The following is a 24,029-nucleotide window of genomic DNA, read 5'->3' on the forward strand; positions in this document are numbered from 1 at the left end:
ATTGACTACTTTTGTCCATGTGGTGCAAAAAAATAATTATATCTTTGGGCTGTGTTACTGTATCAAACATGTCAATCTATATTGTGCATTCATCAAAATGATCTATTAAAATTACAGTTTCACTTGATTAGTTTATTAGATTTTTATTATAAAGATTTTGGTAATAAATGTGGTCGGTCTTTAAAATTTTGTTTCAGATTATGTTCCTTACAGCTAACATGAAAAAAATTAATGTTATGTGTCGAAATTCTGATAGAAAGTTAATTCTTAATAAATATCCGTTCATGATATTTTTACACTTACGTTATCAATTATCATTAAAAATAAGTTCTTATCTGTATTTAATTTCTTGATTAGTTATTTGGTAAATTTAAATAAAAATTCTCATCATCAGGTCATTCAATCATTTTATGATGTGTTTTTTAATGAGATTTTGCTATTGACAAAATGTAGTATAAAGTAAGTATAAACCAATTTTATGAATTATAAACTATACCAAAATCTTTCGTGTGATATAGTAGAAAAAAATTGTATCGAAAACCCACACATAGCAAAGGGAAAAGTCATGTCATGAAGTCTTGTATAATAGAGTTCAAAATGTAATAGAAAGAAGTGGGTTGTTTTTGGACGGATTTATTTACTTTTTATTTGGTAGAGTCATATTCGGTCATTACTAAAATATTTAGTTATTTTAACTTATATGCATCTCTCGAGTCTATTTATTTTTTTATGTGCTTAAATGTTATTAAATAAATTTCTAGATTGTTGAAAATTGGACTCGAATTTCTTATTAGCTTGAGTTATCATATTAAGTGAACAGTTTTACTGAAATCTCAAAATATCACGAGAAATCCCGTAAAACTGAACTACGATACCATGTAAACCAACAAATTCTCAAATCTAAAGGTATTATAAGAAATATCATGAATCTTTGGCATGGCTCGACGTGCACTTGTATGATTTGGAGGGACTTAATTATCTTATAGTTTAGCAGAAGATTTTGCGTAGACAGTTGTGTGTTGTACACTAAAAATATTAGAAATCTTTCGAATGATCTCAACGCGCATTTGTATGGTTTGGAGAGCCTTATTATTTTATAATTTAGAGAAAAATTGTGCAAAACGTTAAACGTAATTAGGGTGAAAATTTCAAGATGTTACGAGGAATATTAAGAGGAATAAGTTTGGAAGTAGTTAACAAATGCACCTACGAGAAATATCTAAATTTTTGGATGACCAATATGAATCGGTAATGAGAATAAAGAGCATGATAATTAAAATCGGTAATGACAATCAGACTACAGGGAGTATAAGAATGAAAGATATTGTAAAGAGTATCGATGTATGGATTGAATGATTTACCTAAGAGAATGATTGCAATTAATCCAAACACCAACACATGCATTTGAGATTTTGATTCCATACTTATTAACTATTTGAGATTCTGATTCCGTACCAACCGCCTTCAATTTTTTGTTTTACCGGTAGAAAGAAATTCATGACCAAGTAGCCATATTTTTTCCTTTTTAAAAACACTGTAAACTTTCATCCAACTCATTTAAATATTGCAATCCAATTTTATAAAGAAATCTGAAGTTCAAAAAACAGAAGTCGTTTAACTAATGGACTTGCAAATGACACTAAAGTATTCTACTAAAGCCATTTGGAGTTTCGACTGCCATCCAAACAATTCACTGCTCACAAATTCAATGAAGTAATAGATCACAATCAACTACTTCCTCACAAATTCAAACAAACGATAGATCATAAACCAGAACGCGGTAAACTTATTAATTAGACCTTCGATAGATATCCTCCAAATGTTTCACAATAAACTGTAAAAAAAATCCTCATCTTCAGAAGAAACAAACTAAAAAAATGAACAGAACAAGAAAATTAAGTTGTTCAGGACAACCAGGGTTTCTGCAGACATAGCAGCATGGCTAACCACAAAAGAATCTTGATGATTAACCAAAACCAGAGGTCTACTCCCTGGTCTTTTTGTTTCCGAAGCATCATTGCCTTACCAGAAATGCATGATACGCTCACTATATGCCGCAAACAGATTATACACCTCACTCAAATTCCAAATGGAACACCTAAATATAACTCAAAATCAAAATTCTCAAAACCAAATCCTTTTATATCATCTATATCTAAAACTTAAATTCTTAGAAAACAGGCAGTCCGCCTAGCTAAAAGATGAGATGGTTTCTCTTTAACTTTCCCCCTGAAAATAACATTAACAAGGGAGGTACCCAAAATTCACAAGTTTACTTGCTACATCAGCTCCTTCATCTACTATTAAATCATCTTTGGTATCCTCCTATCCAGTAATTCCTGCAGCAAGTTAAAATCATGGTCAAGGCCATAAGATGGTTGTAGTTGCTAACTAATACACTGAATGAAAAAGCAGAACATGTTATGTACAAAAAATTATGCTTAGAATTAAAGTAGAATATATCATAGAACCATGCACAATTAGAGTTCACAAATGGATATGTTCAACTTATAAGTAATGCCACTATCAAGCAAATTATATACGACCTCCGTCCAATTTAGTAGTCACTTTGACTTTTTGCACGTATTTTAAGGTGTATAAAAAATATAGCTTAGTAAAGCACAGAACAAGCTCAGATTAGTCAGTAGTCTAGAGCCCAACAGTATCTGGCACTGGCAATTGTATAAAATAGATATTGAAATCTGGATAATGGTAACTGCATACCACTTGCATGATGCACTGTATTGCCTTCTACATGTTAATATGACAGACTTTTCAACAGGACGTCAACGAGACATCAGGTAACGCAAAATGGGAAATGTATTTGCCACCAAGAAGTACACATGCACATACCCGGTATTCTGAAAAGCAGGAATTCTAATATCCCAACATTAAATTTCATTCTCCTAGAGCAAGAAGTTGACTACGGTCTATGGTCTGAGACTCTGAGTTATAGAAGTAAAAACAACTTCATGAAAACCATGAATTGCAGAGCTGCGGCAAACGTGTTCCTAGAGCTAGAAGTGTGCTATAGTATGATTCTTACCTCCCCTTCCCCTATGCTTAAATGTTGAAAAATATTCACCTTTTAAACAACAATTATAATAATAAACTTTTATACCTCTGTTAGTCTGTCTCCGGGTAACCCCGTAGCCTTCAACGTAACCTGGAGAACTATTGATCTGAGCATCACTACCTCCATCACCAAGCCCATAACTAAAAGCTACAGAATCCTCTTTCTCAGAATTTGCTGCGTGCCACGTGCTGTCTCCATATACTGGGTGACTACCGTAGATATCTCCAAAAGTTGCATCATAACCACCATTTGACGAGGAATGTGATGACATGCGAGCACCAGTAGTAGCACTGTTTCTTCCATATGCTCCACCACCCAAATTGTAACTGTTTTCAACTCCGTATCCTATAATACCGCCTTGACTAGATACATTTCTTCCACCTTGAGCCTGAGGTGAAATCGGAGAATTATCCCAGTTAAGTCCATTAAAGCCAAAATTTCTAGCTCCAATACTACTGGTTCCAGAACCCACATACCCACCTGTGTTTGTAGGATTTGCTCCATAATCGAGCCCCCCATTACCCCACAAGTTTCGAGTTTGGGAATTAAATAAAGAAGCAGTGTTTCCTAAATTTCCACCATCAAAACCCGTAGGATTATTTACTCTGTTTGAATTGTAAAAAGGGCCCATCCCCCTCCCATAGCTAACCGAATTGTTAAGATTGACATTTCCACCATAATTCGGGTTCATGCCTAAATTCAAGTTCATTCCATAGCCCGAACCAAAAGGAGCAAATCCGGTCCTTCCAGCAGTGATTGGACTAAACCTACCATCCATCCTGACACCCAACCCTCCTAATGCATTAGGTGAGTATCCTTGATTATAGCCATTTAGGACACTACTCATCCTGCCCAAACCATAGTTGAAACCACCAAGCGGACTTCGGTTAGGACTAGGTGTTAGCTCTTTTGGGACAGCACGCTTGACCTCTACCATTTTACCATTAAGCTCATGAAAAGTTCTAAGCAGCACATTGTCCACCGAATCCTCGGAATCGTAAGTGATAAAACCAAATCCTCTTGGTCTCTGAGTGTTGTGATCGTACATCACCACAACATCTGTGATGTTCCCAAACTGCTCAAAGTAACTTCTAAAGTCACTTTCTGTGACAGTGGAAGCTAAACCTCCGACAAATATTTTTCTAGTGCGAACTGGACCTGGAGAGCCCTGAATACTACCACTGTTTCTACTAACTGCACTGCTATGATCGTCCTTTGGAACAGCCTTTTTTGCTTCAACCTGTCAGCAAAAATTTGACAATGAAGACCAAGCACAGACGTAACCATATCATGGATTATTACTTTAAGAAACTTAATATAAATGGGCTTAAAACAGCCATTCCCAGGTGCAGGAGTCTACAAAGACAGTTGATGCAAGATCAGACAAATGAAAAGTGCAATAATGTAGGAGCAAAAAGATCTTCCCAAGTAGGAGACAACAAAAAATCCCCGTGTTTGATCTTTATTTACACTTAAATAGGCAACTCACAAGTCAGACTGCTATATAACATCATTAAAAGAATTTATAGCATGTTTAATCAAACTCCTAGCACAGATAATCTTAAGGCTTGTTAACTACATCTTCTTCCAATTGTAGAGTAACAGTCTTTAACACATTATTTATGTAACTAAGATAATCCAACATAAACATAAATTACCAGCCTGCCATCAATATTGTGCTTCTCCTTAATCACCCTATCAGCAACAGCAGGGTCCGCAAACACAATAAATCCAAAACCACGAGCTCGTCCAGTAGTTCGATCTTTCATAATCACAGCTTCAAGGACCTCCCCAAAACTACTGAAATACTCCTTGAGACGCTCTTCATCAGTGTCCCATGAGATTCCGCCGATAAATAATTTTCCGAGATCAGACTGCATATTTCCTACACCAACAACAAATAATAAATTCGATCAAACCAACCAACCCGATCAAATACAGACTGAACTTACAAGTCACTTAAACACATTCAACCAAATTCCCAACCTAAGATGGATCTAGTCATCTAGCAGATACCACAAATTCCAAACCAGCCACAAACTCATTAAAGTTCAGATTTTTCAATATCCCATTGAATAAAATGCAGAACAAAAGCAATCAAGAATCAATTTTTTAACACTCAGTCTGAAAACCCACCAAAAAAACACAAATCTTATTCTGTACAACAACTCAGTTTTATCAGATTCAAGCATATATCATCGGATCCATTGCTGATCAACCCAACAAAAAATTTAAGCCTCCTACACACACAATAAAATAGTATATAAACAACAAACTTAACAATCTAATAATAACATCAATTTTGATAAATTACAAGTAAAGAGTAAACGCACAAGTACAGATCTTGATAAAGCCCCGCCTGATTAAAACTAAAGGGCGATGAAAAAAGATGAAAACTACTAAGATCTGCAAGGAGTTGTTGTAACAAGAAGCGAAAGCATGTTGATAGTCCTCTGATACGCCCCCTGTTTTTATGTTTCAATCTCCTTCAAATATATATATATAAATATATATTTTGTTAATGTGGGATTGAAAACATCAATACAGATGAGAAGATGGGTGTCATATACTCATATCCTCATATGTATATTTGTCCTGACGATTGGCAAGCGTGTGTATGTATATGTAAAATGAGATTTTTCTTGTGATAAATTATGAATATCAATTTTATTTTTCGAATTTTGATTAAAAACAATTAAAATGGTCAGGTTCAAAAGAGAACTTCATTTTCAAAATATGTCAATATCTATGTATCATATTTTAAATTATTTTTGAATATAAACCACGATGAAAAAACATGAAAAAGAACATAGATTTAGATTTAGATCCTAAAAATCTATTCAAAATTTAAGGTTCTGCAGTAAAACCTCAGTGGTTCTATGTTTCTATTTTAAAGACTGATTCTCTCTTGAGCGCGACCCTTATACATTACTCCCTCCGTTCCAACGAATTATATACATTGGGATCGGACACGGAAACCAAGAAAAAGTGTAAAAAATAAGTAAAGTTAGATGGAAAGTGGGTAAAGTGGTGGGACCCACATATTTTTTAATAATAGATTTGGGATGGGGGAGTAAAGTAGTGGGTGTAACAGTGTTTTCATTATTATATAATGGAGATAGCAGGAGAATGTAGTGGGTGTAGTATTGTTTTATATTATAAAAAGTTGCTATTTTGGGAATGTATAGAAATGATGAGACATACCGAAAAAGTTACTGTATAGAATTGATTGGGACGGAGGGAGTATATTTAAACAAATTTGTTCATGTAAAGTTATTAGCTAATGTTGAATTCATTTTTTGAACAATTCAATGTTTATAGAATTAATTTGTTAGTTTGGGTGAAAGTTTTAAATCAAGTGCGGTTATGAATTTTTTTTATATGATTAAGTTCATGGTTCTTATCCATGCAACTTTTTTTGAAAGATTGAGTTCACGGTTCTTATCCATACACACTGAAATCGAAATTGAAAGAACATACATATCTCATATACTACGTCAATATAAAATATGTCATATGTTGAATTCAATACATGTTGTAAATTCATCGACAATTTCTTTTCAATTAGTATTTCACTTGATTATCTTTATTAAATTTATATTTTTCACGCGAAATATTCTTCGAATATCTCACAATTTAATGTGAATTATTATAAGTGACATAATCAAATATGACTAGTTTTTAACATTTAGTTTTAGATTTTGTTCCATAGAACTAACATGAAAAGTTATCATTGTTGAAATTTAGATATAAGACCATTTTTAATAAATGTGTGCTTGTGATGTCTTTGCACTTATTATAAATGATTAAGAAAGATATATAGTTTATATTATGTAAAGACTCCTCATGATCAGGTCATTCAATCATCTCATGGCGTAAAGCCTTTTTTTAATTAAATTTCATTACTAAGAAAATATTTTGTAAAATAAATATAAGTCAATTTAATGAATTGTAAGTTATATCAAGATCTTCCATGCTAAATTCAAAGAGTTGTATCAAGAACTCGTATATAACAAAGTCAAAACTTTATATCACGAAGTCTCGTTTTGCAAAATCTAAAGTTTTATATAATATATGATTGTCAAAAAAAGTTATTTTGATTCATAAGATGAGTATATTTGAATATGTCTTTTAAGTTGTTTTTAATACCAGGACCGATTTTAAGCACAACAAAATCTTAAAAACAAAATTTTACATTTAATAAAAAAACACAAAATATACTCGAAAGAGTAGTAGTAATTTATTTTATAAAGTAAGCAAAATGACACTAATAACTTGGGAAGAAGTAAAATGATGTGTTATATTTTTTTTTATAATATAGATAAAATTTTAAATATTACCATTTATGTTTAATATTTTTTGTTAAAATAGGACAATGCTACAATTTGTTCAAAACTTTTCTATGTACTAAAATTAAAGATTTTATCTGTCAGGCACGGACGACATCAACATTAATATAAAAAATTATGGACTATACATTAGCATTCTTACGTGTCAATTATTCGGCGAATCTCAATTTTTAAAATAATTATTATATAAAATTTTATCTTTCTCCACTAACTGTCTCTCATATTCAATTCTTATGCTATATTATAATTCTCTCTCCCTTATTTTCTTATTCTCCTATTTATTTCTCAGTATTATTTACATATGTTAATTGATTTCATATTGTTTAATAAATATTAATTATTTATTTTTAATATATATATAATGTGCTTCCTATTTTTTATATTGCTTTTTTGATAACTTCTTTAAAAATTTAAACCCCATTATCAAATTAATTATCGTTTTCATAGATTATTATATTATTAAAATTAACACACATCATTTATATATTTCTAAAATTATAATTAAAAATTTAAGTTAAATGTAATTATAATATAACTGGACAACTGCCCATGAACTATACGAAAAAGTTAAAACAACATGTTTCTTAGTGTAAAGTGAGGTTGTAAATACGAGTAATATTACACATAAAAATAAAGTGATATCGGCGATTCAAGTTTAATTTAATTGGTATAATCATGTATGTAGGAATCTTTATATATAATAAAATCATGGACAAATAGAACATGCTACTAAATAACAACTTTATTTTGGAGATGAGTTCCAGTACAGTGTTAAATTTAGAATGAGATGTAGGAAAAAATGTTGTTAATTTGACAATATCTCCGTCTATTTCGAGACCCGATCCAAAGTAGTAAAATGTCGGAGCGAAGAAAGCTTCAAAGTGATATCGATGATTCAAGTTTAATTTAATTGGTATAATCATGTATGTAAGGAACATGCTACTAAATACTCCATCTGTTTTGAAATATAAGTCGCTTAAATTTTTTGCATGTTTTTCTAAGTCTTTTGACCGCATGCTAAAAATCATTATATTTGAATTTTTTTTTTATTGAATATAAATATATGATTGATATTATTATTTAAAAAAGAAAATTTTAAAAACAATAATCTTAAACATGCGGTCAAAAGACTCAAAAATTTGTGCAAAAAGGTGAAGTGAACTACTCTATTGAAGTAATTTGAACACGAGTTTTCAGTACAGTGTTAAATTTAGAATGGGATGTAAGAAAAAATGTTGTCTCCGTCTATTTCAAGGCCCGGTCCAAAGTAGTAAAATGTGGGAGCGGAAGGAAGCTTCAAGAAACAAACACAAGTCAAATCGTTAGAAATTTCAAATTCCCACCAATCGAAATAAAACTGAAGCGAGCCCTAGCTCCCTCCCTCCCTCCCTCCAAATTTCAAATTTTAACAAATTTCGAATGCTCATCAACATACGTGTGTTGATCGTTGATGTATATATAATAAAGCTTCCTCATCAAGCTTTTAACACCCCCTCGCTCTTTCCCTCAAATATTTCGCCATGTCTTCTTCTTCAATCAAATCACGAATTACGATCTGCACCTCCATCGCCAATTCCAGAGGCGCCGATCCGATGGGCCCCGCTCAGCAACGCCCCTCCGGCGAGATTCATGTCATCGTGGGCCCCATGTTTGCCGGCAAAACCACCGCTCTTCTTCGTCGCGTCAAATCTGAAGGCGCCAATGGCAGGTCTCTTCTAATTCTGTTTTAATTAAAGAAACTTGTAAATCGGAGAAAATAAATTTATATGATATGATAGTTGATATTTATTGAATAAAATAATGAAATTGCAGAAAAGTGGCGTTGATAAAGTCGAGTAAAGATAATAGATATGCAGTAGATTCGGTGGTGACACATGATGGGATTAAGTACCCCTGTTTGGCTCTGCCTAATCTTCAGGCTTTCACTCAACGCCTTGGATCTGATGCTTATAACAAGGTCTACTCGACTTTCTCTGTATTACTTTGTGTTTATTGTTATAATTAGGGTCGTAAATTGATCCGGACTATCCGGTGTCTCGACTTATATCAGACTCGGAAAATATGATACTTATAATTGCCCTTGTTGTGCGACAACTGCTAAAATTCAATCCAAATCCGATGCACAACTTTTAGAGAGAATCCAAATTATGATGCTACCATGACTCGATTAGGAAAACATGAAATTGACACATAATTGGAGATTTAACACCTTGTTATATATTCTAGAGATGTTCAAGATTTTAATAATTGAGATTAGGAAAGAGATTAGCAAGAATGGACAGTGTGATGCTGTACTAGTTGAACCATGTGATAATATTATAGTCCTGGTCTTTTATTTCATTGCTTATAGTATTATTGATAAAAAGGGTATATGCCAACAGCTGGATGTGATTGGTATCGACGAAGCTCAGTTCTTTGACGACCTTTATGAATTTTGCTGCAAGGCAGCTGATAATGACGGCAAAACTATTGTAATTGCTGGCCTTGATGGTGACTACTTGAGGTGCTATTCCTATTCATCTTGTTTTTTTTTTACTATAATTCTCTTGTATTATCTTCTTAAAGTTATGTGTTTGTCTTGTTAACCTTATTGTGGAGGACACTCATGAAATGTTTATTTACAGAAGGAGCTTTGGATCAGTACTTGACATTATACCCATTGCTGATACAGTAACTAAGTTGACAGCTCGATGTGAACTATGTGGCAAAAAAGCATTTTTTACATTACGCAAAAATGGCGAGACACAAACAGAGCTTATAGCGGGAGCTGATGTTTACATGCCTGTTTGTCGTCAACATTATGTGAGTGGACAAGTTATTGTTGAAGCTGCGAAAGCTCAGAGTGATCATACTCTGGACCCAGCTGCAGTTAAGTACTAAAATATGTTTGATTATATGTGTATCACCGTCAGTAATATTATTGTGCTTATCTTCGATGGACCGTATGTGTTCTGCTTTCGGTGTGGACATTTCACCTTTCCATTTTTGTGGCTTCCGCTATAATGTATAGGAAACTAGTATTAATTGATTTTCAAGTGTTGTGTTTGTTTCTTTTACTGAGATCTGGATAAAATTTCAGCTTAAGCAGTTTTATGTTTTTACAAGTAGACATCATGATTGTATGTTGCTAATATGTTAAAAAAAACTTTATAGGATCTCATTGGTAAATCAAAGGCTCTTGAGCATCTCCAAGAGCCTCCTTGTTGGCTCCTAAATATAATATAAAAAATGCGGCTCTTAGCAATTTAGGACAAAGTTAAGAGTGTAAACTCCAACAATACTCTCTGCATCTCTTCTCTATTTCATATTTTATTCATATATTGGGCTCCACTATAACAAAAGAGATGGAAAGATGGAGGTGAATTGGAGGGAATGATTTTTTTATTGTGAAAAAATAAGTTAGGAGCAATGTGGTGGCTCTTAACTTTGAGGAGAGAGGAGAGAGAAACAAGAGGCTCTTAGTGATTTAAGAGCCACTTAAGAGTCTCTTGGAGCAACATTTTTCCTCTCCCTCAAATCTCAAGTTAGGAGCCTAAATGAAGAGCCTCTTGGAGATGCTCTTAGCTTGGTAATCAGATCTGTATTTGTTACTCCCTCCGTCCCCTTTTACTTGTCCCTTTTGAAAAAATAACGCATCTTAAGAAAATGTTAGGTGGATATCTTGTTTTCATACATATCCCTAATAAATGTAATGAATTAGATAGAGTTGTGTGTATATATATGCTAGTCAAACATTGGAAATTGTTACATTTTGAAAAAACATACAAAAAATTGCTTTGAAAAGAGAAGTGGACAAGTAATTTGAGACAAATTTTTTTTTCAAAAGGGACATGTAAAAAGGGACGGAGGGAGTAATTTTCTTGGTTTTAAAGAGTAAAACTGTGCATGCCGGAACTTTCTTCAGAAAGGCATGTGGCGGATGGAGTTGAAAGTACAGGAAACCCAAACCATTTAGTGTTGATTCATTTCTGTAATGAAGCACGTCACTGGTATTTGCTCTGATTTTAACATTATAGGAAAACATGATCTGCTGAATACATTCAGTAATTTACTGATAGACTTTCAGTGAGATGTGATGTTGAAAGAGCTGAAGCAACTTGTCCATTACTGGTCTGATCAGACTCGTCTTCTTGCTAACGAAGAATGTGTATTTAAGATCTGTATCTAAATTGTGATATGTCCTCGTCAGATCTTAATATGGGTTGTGTAAGTTAACTGGTTATAACTGCTTATAAGTTATAACCAGTTTTTCAATTTTTTGAGCCCCCACATATTCCACACAAGTAAAAACAGTTCCAGAACAAGAATTGCCCGAATGATTCTAACCCGGCAGCCCATTTCACTGTTCTCAATTTAATCTTTTCATCCCAAACCTGACATTATGCACTTGTTCCATCGTCTTTCACATTTAAATAATGAAAATACAAGAAATATGAGACTAACGTCAACTAACGCCCTCTTTTATACTTTAATACCATTTCACACGGCCTAATGCATGAAATGAGACTGTGCTGCGGTTGCTCTTAGAGTTGTCTAATGCAGAATCTCTCTGCAGCAAAAGGCTATGATATGTGCTGCAGTGCTGCAGCCTGCAAGTTTGTTCTGCATTTATATATGAGCTTGATCCTGGATGTTGGTTTCTTGACATGCCGTCCCTGAATCTGCCAAGACTGTATCTGAAAAGGTCTGAGCATTGATTAAAGGCTTTGGTGAGTACTGACTACTTCATTCACATAAAGAAAACCATTTGACCTCAATACGGAGGGTTCCCGTAAACTCTTTCATTTCATAGAATTAACATGTTTTTCGCTCATGAATTGTAATATATCTATGAAGCGATGTCTAACACACTTGAAGAACCACCAAAGTGTCATTCCAGTTTTACAAAAATATGCTTATAGACTCGTAGATATGAATATTAGTATTAATATGCCTGCATAATATGCAAATTGCGTTTTTCTAGATCCCATAGTGAGGTCCATCAAATCTCACTATCAATGTACATTATTGGTCTGGCGTGGGCGGTGGAGAAACTGTCAAGTGTGTTCCGCAAATGGGGGAGCCCATATATCTCTGGTAGGGTCTCAATATATTCTATGTTCAATTGACAACTCAATTGGCATGTTCTATTCAAAACAAGAAGATTTCAGGCCTGGAGAATTATAATTCTTAAACAGTGGCAGGATTTTACACCACAGTTCAATCAGCATGTATGTGCCTGGTAGTTATGTTTACCGGGTAGTCAATTGAATGTCTTGTTTTAAGAAAGAAGAGGTAATCGTTCGTTTTCTTGCTTAGCATCTGCAGAAATTGAATCAACTACAATGCCAGAAATTAAACTGAAAGTGGAAATGATATACCCGTTAACATAATTTACGATAGTGCATCTGATTTAGAACATAAGTAGGGTGGTCATTTTTTATCTATACCAATTTATGACAGTAAACCAGAAAAACAGAATGGGGAATACCAGTACGAGGTTTGAATCTCAGGTATCTAACCCAATTTCTAAATTTTTTTAGTTAACAGGAGATCACCTCACTTCCATGCACATGAAGCAACCAAATCTCTGTTCATCCATCCAAGATATAGAGCTCCTTCTCTTTCTTCAAGCCTGTACTTATCACAGTAGTTGTCTAGTAGTCTTTTGATAGTGGCATTCACCAAGGAACTCAAAGGGTACGGAGTAAAACCAGCCATCTTGAACCTGGACTTCCATTTCCCCATAAGCTCATGACGCTCCACCCTTTCGGTCCCTTCACATGCTATTATATTGACAACATCTCTCGCTAGGCAATGTTGTTCCACATTGATCCTCTCTTTATGTTCTCTGGGAAGAGTTGCCTCAATCGATTCAAACATAGCTGAATAATAGTCCATCGTTTCAAGAAAGCGAGGAAAGAAAGCAGCAGTGTTTGTGTTGGACTCTTGCTCTACAAGGGTCACAACCTTGGGATTTAATCTTTTAACGAACCTCAACAGTCCATCTCGATGATTTTGAGTGCTAACACTTTCATCTGGCATGTGGTGTAACATAAAAGCAAAATTCACAGCCAAAGCCTCTCCATAATGAATCTCTAGGCTTTCTGGCTGGACCTCACTACCAGACATTACTGCAGCATGGAACTCAAATGGAACCTTAAATGAACGGGCAAGTCTAGAAAGCCTCTTTCCCACAATATTCAGTCCCCCTCCACGTGCATATGCTGAAGTGGAATCATCTATGCCTGTTATTCGTATGTGGGGTGGTCCTCCACGCCTAGCTGCGAAAGCTTGGATCAGGGTTATCCACTGACTTCCTTGTCCAATTTGGAAGTCAATTATGTGTACACTGTTCTCATCCTTCATTGCTTCTGCAATTGCCCCATTTGCAGACATGTACCCGAATTTCAAGTAGGGGCACACTTCATAGAGAACATGCATATAAGAAAGTAGCTCAGAGCTTTCTGGTTCTGTGCATCTCAAAGATTTATAGATCAAACTTCCAGAAGAGGCCAGCCTAGCTACAAGGCCTTCCAGCAGATATGCACCAAGACGCTGAATTGGTTCACCTGAAACTGATACCATAAGGCGTAGTTCAGCCATCAGCCATTGTGCAGTCAACAAATCATTGTCTGAGACTGCTCTGGCACAGGCAACAAGCACCTGTTTCATATCCCTTCTAGGAATTTCTTCAAACATTCGTTTCCAGTTGTCCGTTTCTGGCGAGGCCAAGTTACAATTTAGACTATCAAGAAAATTGGAATCGGGTCCCAGCATTAAAGTTTCCAATTCTTTAAGCTTGTGCTTAAAATCATTTGTGTTTGCCTTCTGTCTGAGCTCAGTTGTGTCATCGGTTAGGCAGGACACACTCATCGGAGATCCATAGTTATGATCATGTAGGTATGATTGAGATTCCTGCTGTGACATGGAGCTTTCACTTTGCGAGTAAGTGACAGCTGTTGTTGAGTTGTGAAGTGAGCCAAAATTGTCAGTGGCCAAAGAAGACTCCAGGGTGCAGTATCGTTCAGTCTTAATACCAGGGATACTATTACTGTAGTGTAACTGCTTGTCTAAAGATTGGGACTTGGGAAAAAGGCAGTGCTCGACGCCTTGTGTTGATGGATAATACAATGTGTTGGACAAGCTTGATCTTCTGCGCCGTGATGCTTGCATCGAAGATACTAGCATGCTTGTCTCACCTATATCACTGATTAACCTGAAAATTCCTTAAATATAGAGGCACTCCAGATCCAAACAAAAATATGTCAAGATGCCATCATCAAGGTCTGACTTGTAGCTGCAGCTTCAGCCTAAACTTGAAATCTGCATATGGAGGTACAAGAAATTGGGTAAAAGTTGAAAGGTAAACTTCATGAAACAGATTAACCCCTTTATAACTTTGCCAAGAGTAATCTGAACTAATTTTCTTGTGTGCAGCTCACATGGTTGTTCAGTGAGTTGAAATTTCTTAGAATAATTATTCAAACCATTATCACTAGATTATGTAGAAGCTAAACACACCTCATTGTCTTTGGTCCTTTGGGGAATAGATCATTCTATACAAATCCCAGATTTGTTATTAAATAATAAACACAGCTACATTTGACAAACCATTGTCAGGTACATCAAATTTTATATGTTTTCTCATTAAAAAGGAAAACTTAGAAAGGTTTTATAGGCTCAATTAGATTAAGAACAATATTTATCTCAAACTCATTAGTTTCAAGCAAACAAAATACCAACCACAAACATTATAAACCATCAATTCAATCAAAAAAAGAACAGTCAAACATAAAACGCGCACACACACACACACTGAGAACAGAGAGATCAGAGGAAAATGAGATAAGTTCACCTTTTAGTGATTTCTGGGCAACCCAGTTGCAGCAAGATGAAATCTTGTTGAAAGTTGACTGCAAGAACCTAAAAAACAAAGCTTGGAACAGAAACATTGATTTTTAGAAAGCATAGTATTGGTGCTAAAGAAGAAGAAAACAGAGGAGAAGTGAGGGTAAAGAGAGAATCAGTAGCAGTACTTAACAAAAACTAAAGCTGTCAATATCAAATCAATAGTAGCTTTTGAATAAGTACCTTTCAGTGACCATCCTTTAGTCACAACTTAAGGAGAGAGAGATCAATAATAGATTTTTGACAAGAGCCCTTCATTCTTCAATATTTCATCTTGGCTTTTAAGCATAAACTCAACAACTTAATTTAACTCAGTTGATACTTGTCATTAGTCATTACATATAAGTGTAAGTGTGTTTTGGAGATCACACGGCATAAAATATAAAGTGATACACGGTGGCCCAAAAATACTTTGCACGATAGCATGGATTATTCCCCCTTAAAATATATATCATGCAGTTCCCAAATCTTATTACATCTAGGACCGTTTAAATTATTGATATAAATGTGAACGAATAAGAAAATCAAAGATACCAAAATGGAGGGAACAATAATGCTAAATTAGACATGTGTTTACATATTTAATATTTAATTATTAAATGAATTCAGACCCGATTTAACATTTATCTTATAAATACATATAGTTTTCAGTATCTTAAGAAAAAATAACTTTCATATAACTCGGAAATCGCAAGACAAAACATGTTTTATAATACTCTATTTGCATGTAATCTCCAATATTTTTTTTTTAAAAAAAGCTTCCAAATAAATACTAAGAAATAATTATTTGGTGTGTTTAATCAAATTTTCTATATAAATTTGCAAGCTGATAAAATAATGTAAAATTAATTATGAATATCTAATTTTAAAACTTAAAGAAAACCTCCGTTACAGGATTACTAGAGAGAGAAAAATTGCTTGCTCCTCAATGTAAAAAAGTGGACTAAGAAATGAGATGTAGATTAAGTGTCTGTTTGGCTTCTTACGATAACTTATACTTTTCGTTACTCGTTTGTGTAAAAATCAAGCATTTAAAAAATAAATTTGAGAATGCTAACTTCTGCGTCAAACATCCACAACCTTTCTAAACAGTTTAATCACTTATCAGTCATAATTTACCTCTTACTTCTTTATTTTAAGCAAAAAACACTTTTTTATAAATTTAATCAAACGGTCCTGAAAATTTATAAGTGAGAAAGAAGTAGAATTTCTGGAAAAAAACTAGCATTCTCATATTCGTAAGTGCTTCTTACGTTTCACACAAACGAGTCAAAAAAAACAGAAATCTTCTAAGTATACACGAGTCAAACAATTTTGACACCAATATTGTATTTTGTTGGGAACCCTCTTTGCAACTTCTTAAAACAAATTACATGTGTGAATTACTAGAGGAATTGTATGAATTCATTTTTTGTCATGAGAGAATCAAATTTCGTTAAAAATTTAAATTATTCAACAATACATCTTAACCTTCCAAATACGATCAGCGATGAAATATTTGTATCTTGTTAAATAGGAAATTACTATAAAGAAAAAAGAGTGCAAGCAAGTTACTAGTAAGCAAAGTACGTTCCATCCGGTTGGAGTAAACATACGTGTGTGTCATAGTATTAGTGGTGGTAATCAAGTAGATTAACTACACATAATCACGCATGATGGTGAAACCCACTTGAGATGCATGTTGCATTAATGTAATGAGATTAGATCAAATCAAAGCAATTGTGCGTATAATTACCACTTATTCTTTCATTATTAATCAAGAAAAGGGAATCTTGATCTTACTTTTGTCCCCTTGTTAAACAAAGCAACGGAGGGATTATGTCATGCCCCACTAATCTTATCTTGCACCACTCTTTTTAGCTTGCGCTGTCCCTCACTTGTTTAAAATTCTTCTTACTCCAAAACAAAAAGAACGTTAATCCTTGATTAACTAACACCCTGCTCCCGAGTTTTAAAAAGGGAGGAAAGCAAGTGAAGAGGAAGGAAAGTTATCTAACTTTCACTCCTATTCGTGTTCCCGAATTTTTTAAAGGGAGGAAAATGAGTGAAAATATAGCATACTTTCACTCTAAAATTTTCACTCCAAAAGTAGGATGAAAATGAAAACATACTTGCTTTCACTTGCATTCACTTGCTTTCTCTCCTAAAAAAACAAGGGAGCAAGACGTAAATTCCTCTCTTCTGTTCCATTTCTGCTTTTAGCGAAAAAAAGGGACCTCGATGTTTATCAAGGAACACAATTCTGTAATATGAATGTAAGACTAAATAAAAGAAATATTTTTTTAATAAAGGAACAAAATATGTGTTCTTCAAATTTTTCTGGTTAAAGAGTTTTCAGAACCGATCATTTCTATTGCGCCACAGGCTATAACACATTAACCTATAAACATTTATATTGATGTTACATAATTTTCTACTACATTTAATTATATCTCCGTTTGCTCGGAAAGATGATTATGAATCGAGCATATATCTCCTCTTTCGTAGAAAAGGTATAGATGCAGAGCAACTTGCCGTTATGTTCCAGTGATGTACAAGCAAGCATCAATACTGGGGGATCAATATTGAAAAAGAGGGGTTCGAAAGTTTAGGGATAAGGGATGCTCTTTTCTTAGAGGGCAGTCAAAGTGATATTTACGCCAGAAACACTTTAATTTGCACCAATTTCAACCTTGAAGTTATCGGGCAACAATTTATTTAAGATAAATATTTATTTACAGAAACATTCACATACAACACAGATTATAAATTAGTATCATATGATATTAGATACTTTTGTGAAAATCGGTGTTTGATCGCGAATTAATCAATGATTTATTCATGTCCCGTAACTCGTTAAATTGATTAAATCTTCGATTGATTCCTGAACACTAGATTTATTCATTTTCTTCGATAATCTTTGGATAGAGAGCAACCTCCTTAGCTTTGCGCATAAAATGAAAAGTATTCTCTCTATCATAATGATACACATCACGATCATAGAGCCAAGATCGACCCATAATATGATGTAACATTCATGAGAACAACATCTTGATTAATTTTCGTCAACAATTTATCTCCTATTAATCTTTATTCGGTGATTTCACCGTTCGATTTATGTGATTTCTTTCACCGATCATGTTCAATTCCCATTTTTTAGAACGCTGATATTAGATCAGGCGGGGGCTTTAAAGTTCAATCTTCGATTTTTCGGGCATGTCTATGCAAGATGAGGTAAGTGGCATTCGTGCATATACATTGCGATTATATTTGTCATTAAGAATCCATACTATTGCAGTATTGCATTGTATGATTTGCGGCTTTATGTGGCAGTTGCAGTATGAAAATGTGTACGTAGTTGATGAACGAGGCGAGTCTTGACCATAATCTACACCAACCAGGAAGGAACTAGGAAGATACTCCAGCAGCAAGCAAACCGCAGACAAAATTTAACAAGTGACGGGACCCAAATTCATGGGCGCACGCGTGCATGGGCACGCAAACCAAGTTAAGATCATGTGTTGCAATGGAGTAGATAGATAGATGGATACACTTAAAATAAATTGAATACTCCCTACACTTTGTCTAAAGTTCTCGAAATTCTATGCACAATATGACAAGATATTCCACATTATACCTTAGACTTTGTGTGCCGATGCTAACTTCTCTGTTTCGGATGGTTGGGCTTTTGGGGGTTTCTTTCACTCCATTACTCATTCTTGTTTGCATGACTGACCATATTTTTCAAATAACGACACTGCTTCACAGAAATTATACTGCAAGTAAACCAGCATTTGTTCATGCATTAGTATAGTAAGATAGCTCCACAGACTATGTTGTGCCACTTTGGTAAGACCCGCTTCAGGCTATTTTTATAACGAGTCAGTTTCTATATTTTTTTTTTTTGACTCTTTTACGTAGAAGTCAGAACTCAGAAGCACTTATAAGAAATAGAAAATGCTAACTTCTTGATTTATTTCTCACTTGTGGTCTTTTTTTTTTTTTTTTTTTAATTTAAGAAGCACTTTTTTAAACGGTCATGTTTTCCCCCCTTTGATATTGTATACAATAGTCCGAAGCCAGACCAGAACGAAAAGGAATTAAAGGAAAAATAACTCGAAATCAAAGAGTGTGGAAAATGTAAAACACGATTATATTGGTTTTAGTGGTAGAGCTTTACGAAGATGACACGTTAATGTCGCAGTGGGGCACAAATTAAAGACAAGGGTTCCGCAGGTTTAAAAATAAATCAAGCATAAGGGCCACATCTCGATCTTCTCCCTTATCAAACACACACATTAACATTCAACACCTACTTTGTAAACAGAAGGGTTATAGCTAGTGCGCATGGAACAACTAATTGATGCAGTTGATAGTTTACATGGCACAGCTGCAAACATTAGCATCGGAAAACAATTATTCCCCAAAACAACAAGTACAGAGTGACAGAAAATCAAATAACTCAATGATTTTAAAGTTGAAAAGGTAGCCAACTTGGCCACATTTGTTCCGCGAGACGAGGGCCTCTCAATTCTCATGCATGTGTTACAGTAATCTCCTGCTATGGGATTGAAACTCAAAGCAACAAAGCTGATTTCAAGTATTCTACTGCCATGTGGATCATATGCAACTGCATGCCTTCAACTAATTTGTAAAAGTGCAGACAAGTCCATAAAATAAGTGAAACAAAAGCCAGGAGTTTAACTATGCACTTCCGTGTAAATTTACTAACTTTCTGCATTCTTAGTGTTGCAGAGACCTCTATCATTTTCTCTTTACTAGAAACCTTACATATAAACCTTACATGTACTTCTGGTTTTTCTTTTTAATAAATAAAGAAGATACTTGTACCAAGACTACAATTCTTCAGGTTGCTTCCTCTGTAAAAACATCTTCTTTGTTCAAGTCTGCTACTCCGAATCAGATAGAGAATAATCTTGAAACACCTCTATTAAGAGACTTTCAGACATACTTATCAAGGAGCTAACATTAAGCTTTGTGGATAAAAACTAATCAATTTCATTGTGTCAACTATGTAATGCCTCTCCCAATCAATATGTTTGGTTTTTTATGGCCCCAACCATTTCCTCAGTAGTATTGGGAGCATTTTCCACAACATTCAGCACATGATTGGAGTGTACATAAAATGTGAGTTATGGTTGCTCTGCTGCACAACCTATACAGGGGGAGGGGAATTTAGACAATATATTTGCACAACTGGATAATATAACAGGGTAACAGCAGAACAGGACAAACATAGAATGGATAATAGAATGATATTTGTACTCTAAATTGGGAGTAATTAAAGAAAATTTATATAGAAGTCAGAAAGTTAACTACTCAATGAAACATAGAACAAAACGCAATTTAAATAAATGGCAGTTCATGAATTCCACCTGTCAGCGACACAAATGTTAATTTTCAGTCTGGCAAGGAGCTTTGTTAGGCTATAGGCAGCCTAATTTCCATGTCTCTGGTTCTTACTAAGGTACCCCTCAGCCTGAAGCGTCTCGCCATACTTCTCATGTTACAGCATAGCAAAGTGGCAACTGAGACTAAGTACCCTCTTCGTGAACTTAAAAGTTATTTGAGTTCTATTATGTTTCTTCAAGGGATCCTAATGACAAAAGTTGATCTTCTTTCACAGTTTCTAGAGAGTTTAAATCAACTGAATGGGAGAAGCTTTCTGTCTCTGTCTTATCTCTGGTTCCATATGACCGTGAAAGTTCAGATTCTACTTGAAGATCTTAGAGACATTCTCAGATTCTACTTTGTAAATTCTCTTGTCGTCTGACGTAAGTAAAGCAGGGCTTACCTGGGCTTAAGCCCAGGGTAATTTTTAAAAAAATAGTTTAGTAGTTATATACATTATGTAATTTATATGTTAACTAAGCCCAAACCCACTATCAACTAAGTTTAGCATTAATATAATCAAATAGATTCAGAAAATAAAATAGAGAATGCTGATAAACTGGGTGGAGTTCTCATTTTTTTTCCATTCCTAGCATAAATGAAAGTAGATTTTTCGTCCTTATTCACTCGTCAAGCCCACCCCAACCCAAATTTCTGGTTCCGTCCCTGCTTGTAGATAACTTCAGTAGCACCATAAAAATCCATCTCAAAGTCTTAACTGACAACTTAAATATAAGCTGATCAGATATGGTAAAAGTTTCAATTAACGATGATCACATGTCTGCATAGATCAAAAGATAAATCCACCAGAGACCTGACAAATCCTAAAACCAATAAGAAAGTTTTCACCAGGGAATTTTCTTTATGACACTGGATCATAGTCTAGCAAGTTAAACCTGCATATAATCAATTAATTATCTGCAATGCTTGGCAATATCTTGAATTACAGGTAAACTTTATTTGCAAATTACTGTCGAGCTTGCAAGATGTAAGAAATGTGCATTTTTTGTTATTTTGGCAACTAGTAAAAAGTTAAAGAACATAGAGATATTTTTATGTTTCCTTTATACTTATGACCCAATTAAATAAAACATAATTAATTATAATTTGTCATATAATATATGTAATTATATTTTCAATTTTGTGTTAGATTCTATTCACGATTCTATAACATTTGATTTTAATAATTTGAATGAGATTTAATATTAAATATCATGTTAAGTTCAATTGTTGTTTAAATATGTGATTATATTTTTTTTTAAATCACTTTTTGAAACAAAAATAAGTGTTATGATAATTATTTTTGTTGTATTTTTCTTAAAGTGTTCTCTAGTACAATCTACATATATGACAAAAATCAAAGAAAACTTATTTTCGAGAGGATGAAGAAATTAATCAACTATTTGATCAATTTCTAGAGAAAATTCAAAAGGAATCCATTGTTTATAGAGTCGAGGAACCTATTTTCAGAGAGAACTAAAGAACCGTTTTAAAATATTTAAAAGCATGACTGAAAATATTAATATATGATATGTTGCATCTCTATATAATTAAAGATTAAATAGATGTTTTTTTTTGACAGAAGATTAAATAGATGTTTGATTGCATGTTAGTTCATGTGCAGTATTCAGGAGATCAAATGACACTACTGTTAGTTTAAGGGTTAATTATCTAATTGGTCATTCATGTGGGCATAATTTATCAAATTAGTTAGTGAACTCAAAAAGTATCAAAATGGTGACTGAAGTGGTCATAAATATCAAATAAGTACCTTAAAATATGAATTCAAGCAATAAAAATATTATTTATAAAGTTTTACATATTATTTTTGAATGTTACCAAAACCAAGTAAAAGGTTATGACTTCTAATATTTATGATAATATATTTAGATTTTATCAAGTTAAATTATTATTTATTTTTAAATAAAACAAAGAAAATAACTATATAACAAAATATAAATAATAAAAAAAGTTGATAAAATATAAATATATTATTTTAAATACTAGAATTCATAACCTTATAGTTGGTTGTGGTAACATTTAAAAATAATGTTTAAAATTTTATAAATAAAATTTTTATTACTTGAAATCATATTTCAAGGTACTTGTTTGATATTTATGGTGATTTTAGTGATCATCTTAATACCGTTTTGAGTTAAGTGACCAACTTGATACATTAAGCTCACTTCAATGACCAACTAGATAATTAACTTTTAGTTTAAGTGGGAAGTAGTCAGATGAATAGGCACAATGCACACACAAAAGTTGAAACAATAGAAAGTTTTATTTTGCCTCTTCCTGATGTGTATACGGATGACTCTTGTGGGATTGATGTATGCCCATGACAATACATGAATTATATAGTTTTTGGATCCCTAATTTTTTTTGGGTCCTAGGCGGTTGACCTGGATATCCTCCCTCTAGACCGGGTCCGTTTAATTATTTCTAAACAAAAGGTAATGTAAAATTGCATGATTGGTGAAATTAATTTGAGAAAATATGCATATGATATTCAAGTCGTCAAACAAGATTTATTCAATCAATTGAGCAAAATAATATCGTGCATCTCATATTATTTAGTATATTAATAGATTAAGATTATTTGCCTCTTGATATTAGATCTCCAATATTTTGGGCTTGGTTAATTATCGGGCCACAAAAAGTATTGTTCATTTATTTAACTATTGGGCTCGCAGCTATTTATATCATCTAATTGTGGCCCAATTTCAGGTGTAAATTGTCTTTATCCGTCCTCTAGCATCTTCGAGAAGTTTCCGTATCATTTAACAACGCTATATGTATTCATTACTCATCTGTCTTCTACCATCTTCGGGAAGTTTCTATATCATTTAACAACACTATATATTCATTACTTGCACTCTTCAATTGTATGTGATGAAATACAGATCCCCTACATTCTTTCCTTAAAACTCCTCTAATGTCTCAAATTTTTATATAATTAGCCACAAAAATAGTTACATTCCGGGCTCGAATACTTGAATTTGTCAAGCATTTCATTTTTAGCCGGATTTTTTTTTGTTTACAGGATATAATCTTTTCAAATGATCATTATCATTACTTTTCATGATCCAGATCGGTAAGTGAAAGATCCATAGTTTTTTTTAATGATATTGATTTATGGTCAAATGCGTGACCGTTGGTTACTTACTTGATTACTTTATTCATGATGATCCAATTGATTAAAGTAAACTCAAATAATGGATTAATGATTTTTAACCCCAAATTCTTAACTTTCATTTATTTTTAGAAATCAAAGTTGATCTAAGTGTGAATATATTATATATTAATATTTTTCCATAAAG

General features: G+C 33.5%; 3 protein-coding genes across 5 annotated transcripts; 1 reads left to right on the forward strand and 2 right to left on the reverse strand.

Annotated features, from left to right (window-relative positions):
- Positions 1-1,786: 1,786 nt before the first annotated feature.
- On the reverse strand, positions 1,787-5,694 carry LOC108227278 (heterogeneous nuclear ribonucleoprotein 1). 2 transcript variants are annotated; one of them, XM_017402339.2, is made up of 4 exons: positions 5,410-5,694; positions 4,735-4,961; positions 3,122-4,316; positions 1,787-2,339 (listed from the first exon to the last, which is right to left on the reverse strand). In XM_017402339.2, the coding sequence occupies exons 2-4, from the start codon at positions 4,954-4,956 to the stop codon at positions 2,326-2,328; spliced, it is 1,431 nt and encodes a 476-aa protein (XP_017257828.2). In that variant the 5' UTR covers positions 4,957-4,961; positions 5,410-5,694; the 3' UTR covers positions 1,787-2,325. The 2 variants fall into 2 exon arrangements, with proteins under 2 accessions (XP_017257828.2, XP_017257830.2); XM_017402341.2 differs by lacking the exon at positions 5,410-5,694 and adding an exon at positions 5,213-5,348.
- Positions 5,695-8,680: 2,986 nt separating this feature from the next.
- On the forward strand, positions 8,681-10,481 carry LOC108225514 (thymidine kinase a). Its single transcript, XM_017400400.2, has 4 exons — positions 8,681-9,133; positions 9,238-9,382; positions 9,807-9,928; positions 10,050-10,481. Exons 1-4 carry the CDS (start codon positions 8,946-8,948, stop codon positions 10,303-10,305), a joined length of 711 nt encoding a protein of 236 aa, XP_017255889.1. The 5' UTR covers positions 8,681-8,945; the 3' UTR covers positions 10,306-10,481.
- Positions 10,482-12,759: 2,278 nt separating this feature from the next.
- Positions 12,760-15,658, reverse strand: LOC108192881 (scarecrow-like transcription factor PAT1). Of its 2 annotated transcripts, XM_017359403.2 has the most exons (3): positions 15,499-15,658; positions 15,263-15,343; positions 12,760-14,730 (listed from the first exon to the last, which is right to left on the reverse strand). In XM_017359403.2, exon 3 carries the CDS (start codon positions 14,593-14,595, stop codon positions 12,964-12,966), a length of 1,632 nt encoding a protein of 543 aa, XP_017214892.1. In that variant the 5' UTR covers positions 14,596-14,730; positions 15,263-15,343; positions 15,499-15,658; the 3' UTR covers positions 12,760-12,963. The 2 variants fall into 2 exon arrangements, with proteins under 2 accessions (XP_017214892.1, XP_017214891.1); XM_017359402.2 differs by lacking the exon at positions 15,499-15,658 and having other exon boundaries at positions 15,263-15,491.
- Positions 15,659-24,029: the final 8,371 nt, after the last annotated feature.

The sequence above is a fragment of the Daucus carota genome, chromosome 6, assembly GCF_001625215.2.
Source record: "Daucus carota subsp. sativus chromosome 6, DH1 v3.0, whole genome shotgun sequence".
In the NCBI taxonomy this organism is placed as follows: Eukaryota; Viridiplantae; Streptophyta; class Magnoliopsida; order Apiales; family Apiaceae; genus Daucus; species Daucus carota.

Bases quoted from the DNA above. Each gene is read 5' to 3' on its own strand.
- LOC108227278 (XM_017402339.2), bottom strand. From the start codon at position 4,956: ATGCAGTCTGATCTCGGAAAATTATTTATCGGCGGAATCTCATGGGAC. The intron at 4,317-4,734 runs GTAATTTATGTT...TTTTGCTGACAG, and splicing joins ACAATATTGATGGCAGGCTG to GTTGAAGCAAAAAAGGCTGT.
- LOC108225514 (XM_017400400.2), top strand. From the start codon at position 8,946: ATGTCTTCTTCTTCAATCAAATCACGAATTACGATCTGCACCTCCATC. The intron at 9,383-9,806 runs GTCTACTCGACT...ATATGCCAACAG, and splicing joins GATCTGATGCTTATAACAAG to CTGGATGTGATTGGTATCGA. The intron at 9,929-10,049 runs GTGCTATTCCTA...GTTTATTTACAG, and splicing joins CTTGATGGTGACTACTTGAG to AAGGAGCTTTGGATCAGTAC.
- LOC108192881 (XM_017359403.2), bottom strand. From the start codon at position 14,595: ATGCTAGTATCTTCGATGCAAGCATCACGGCGCAGAAGATCAAGCTTG.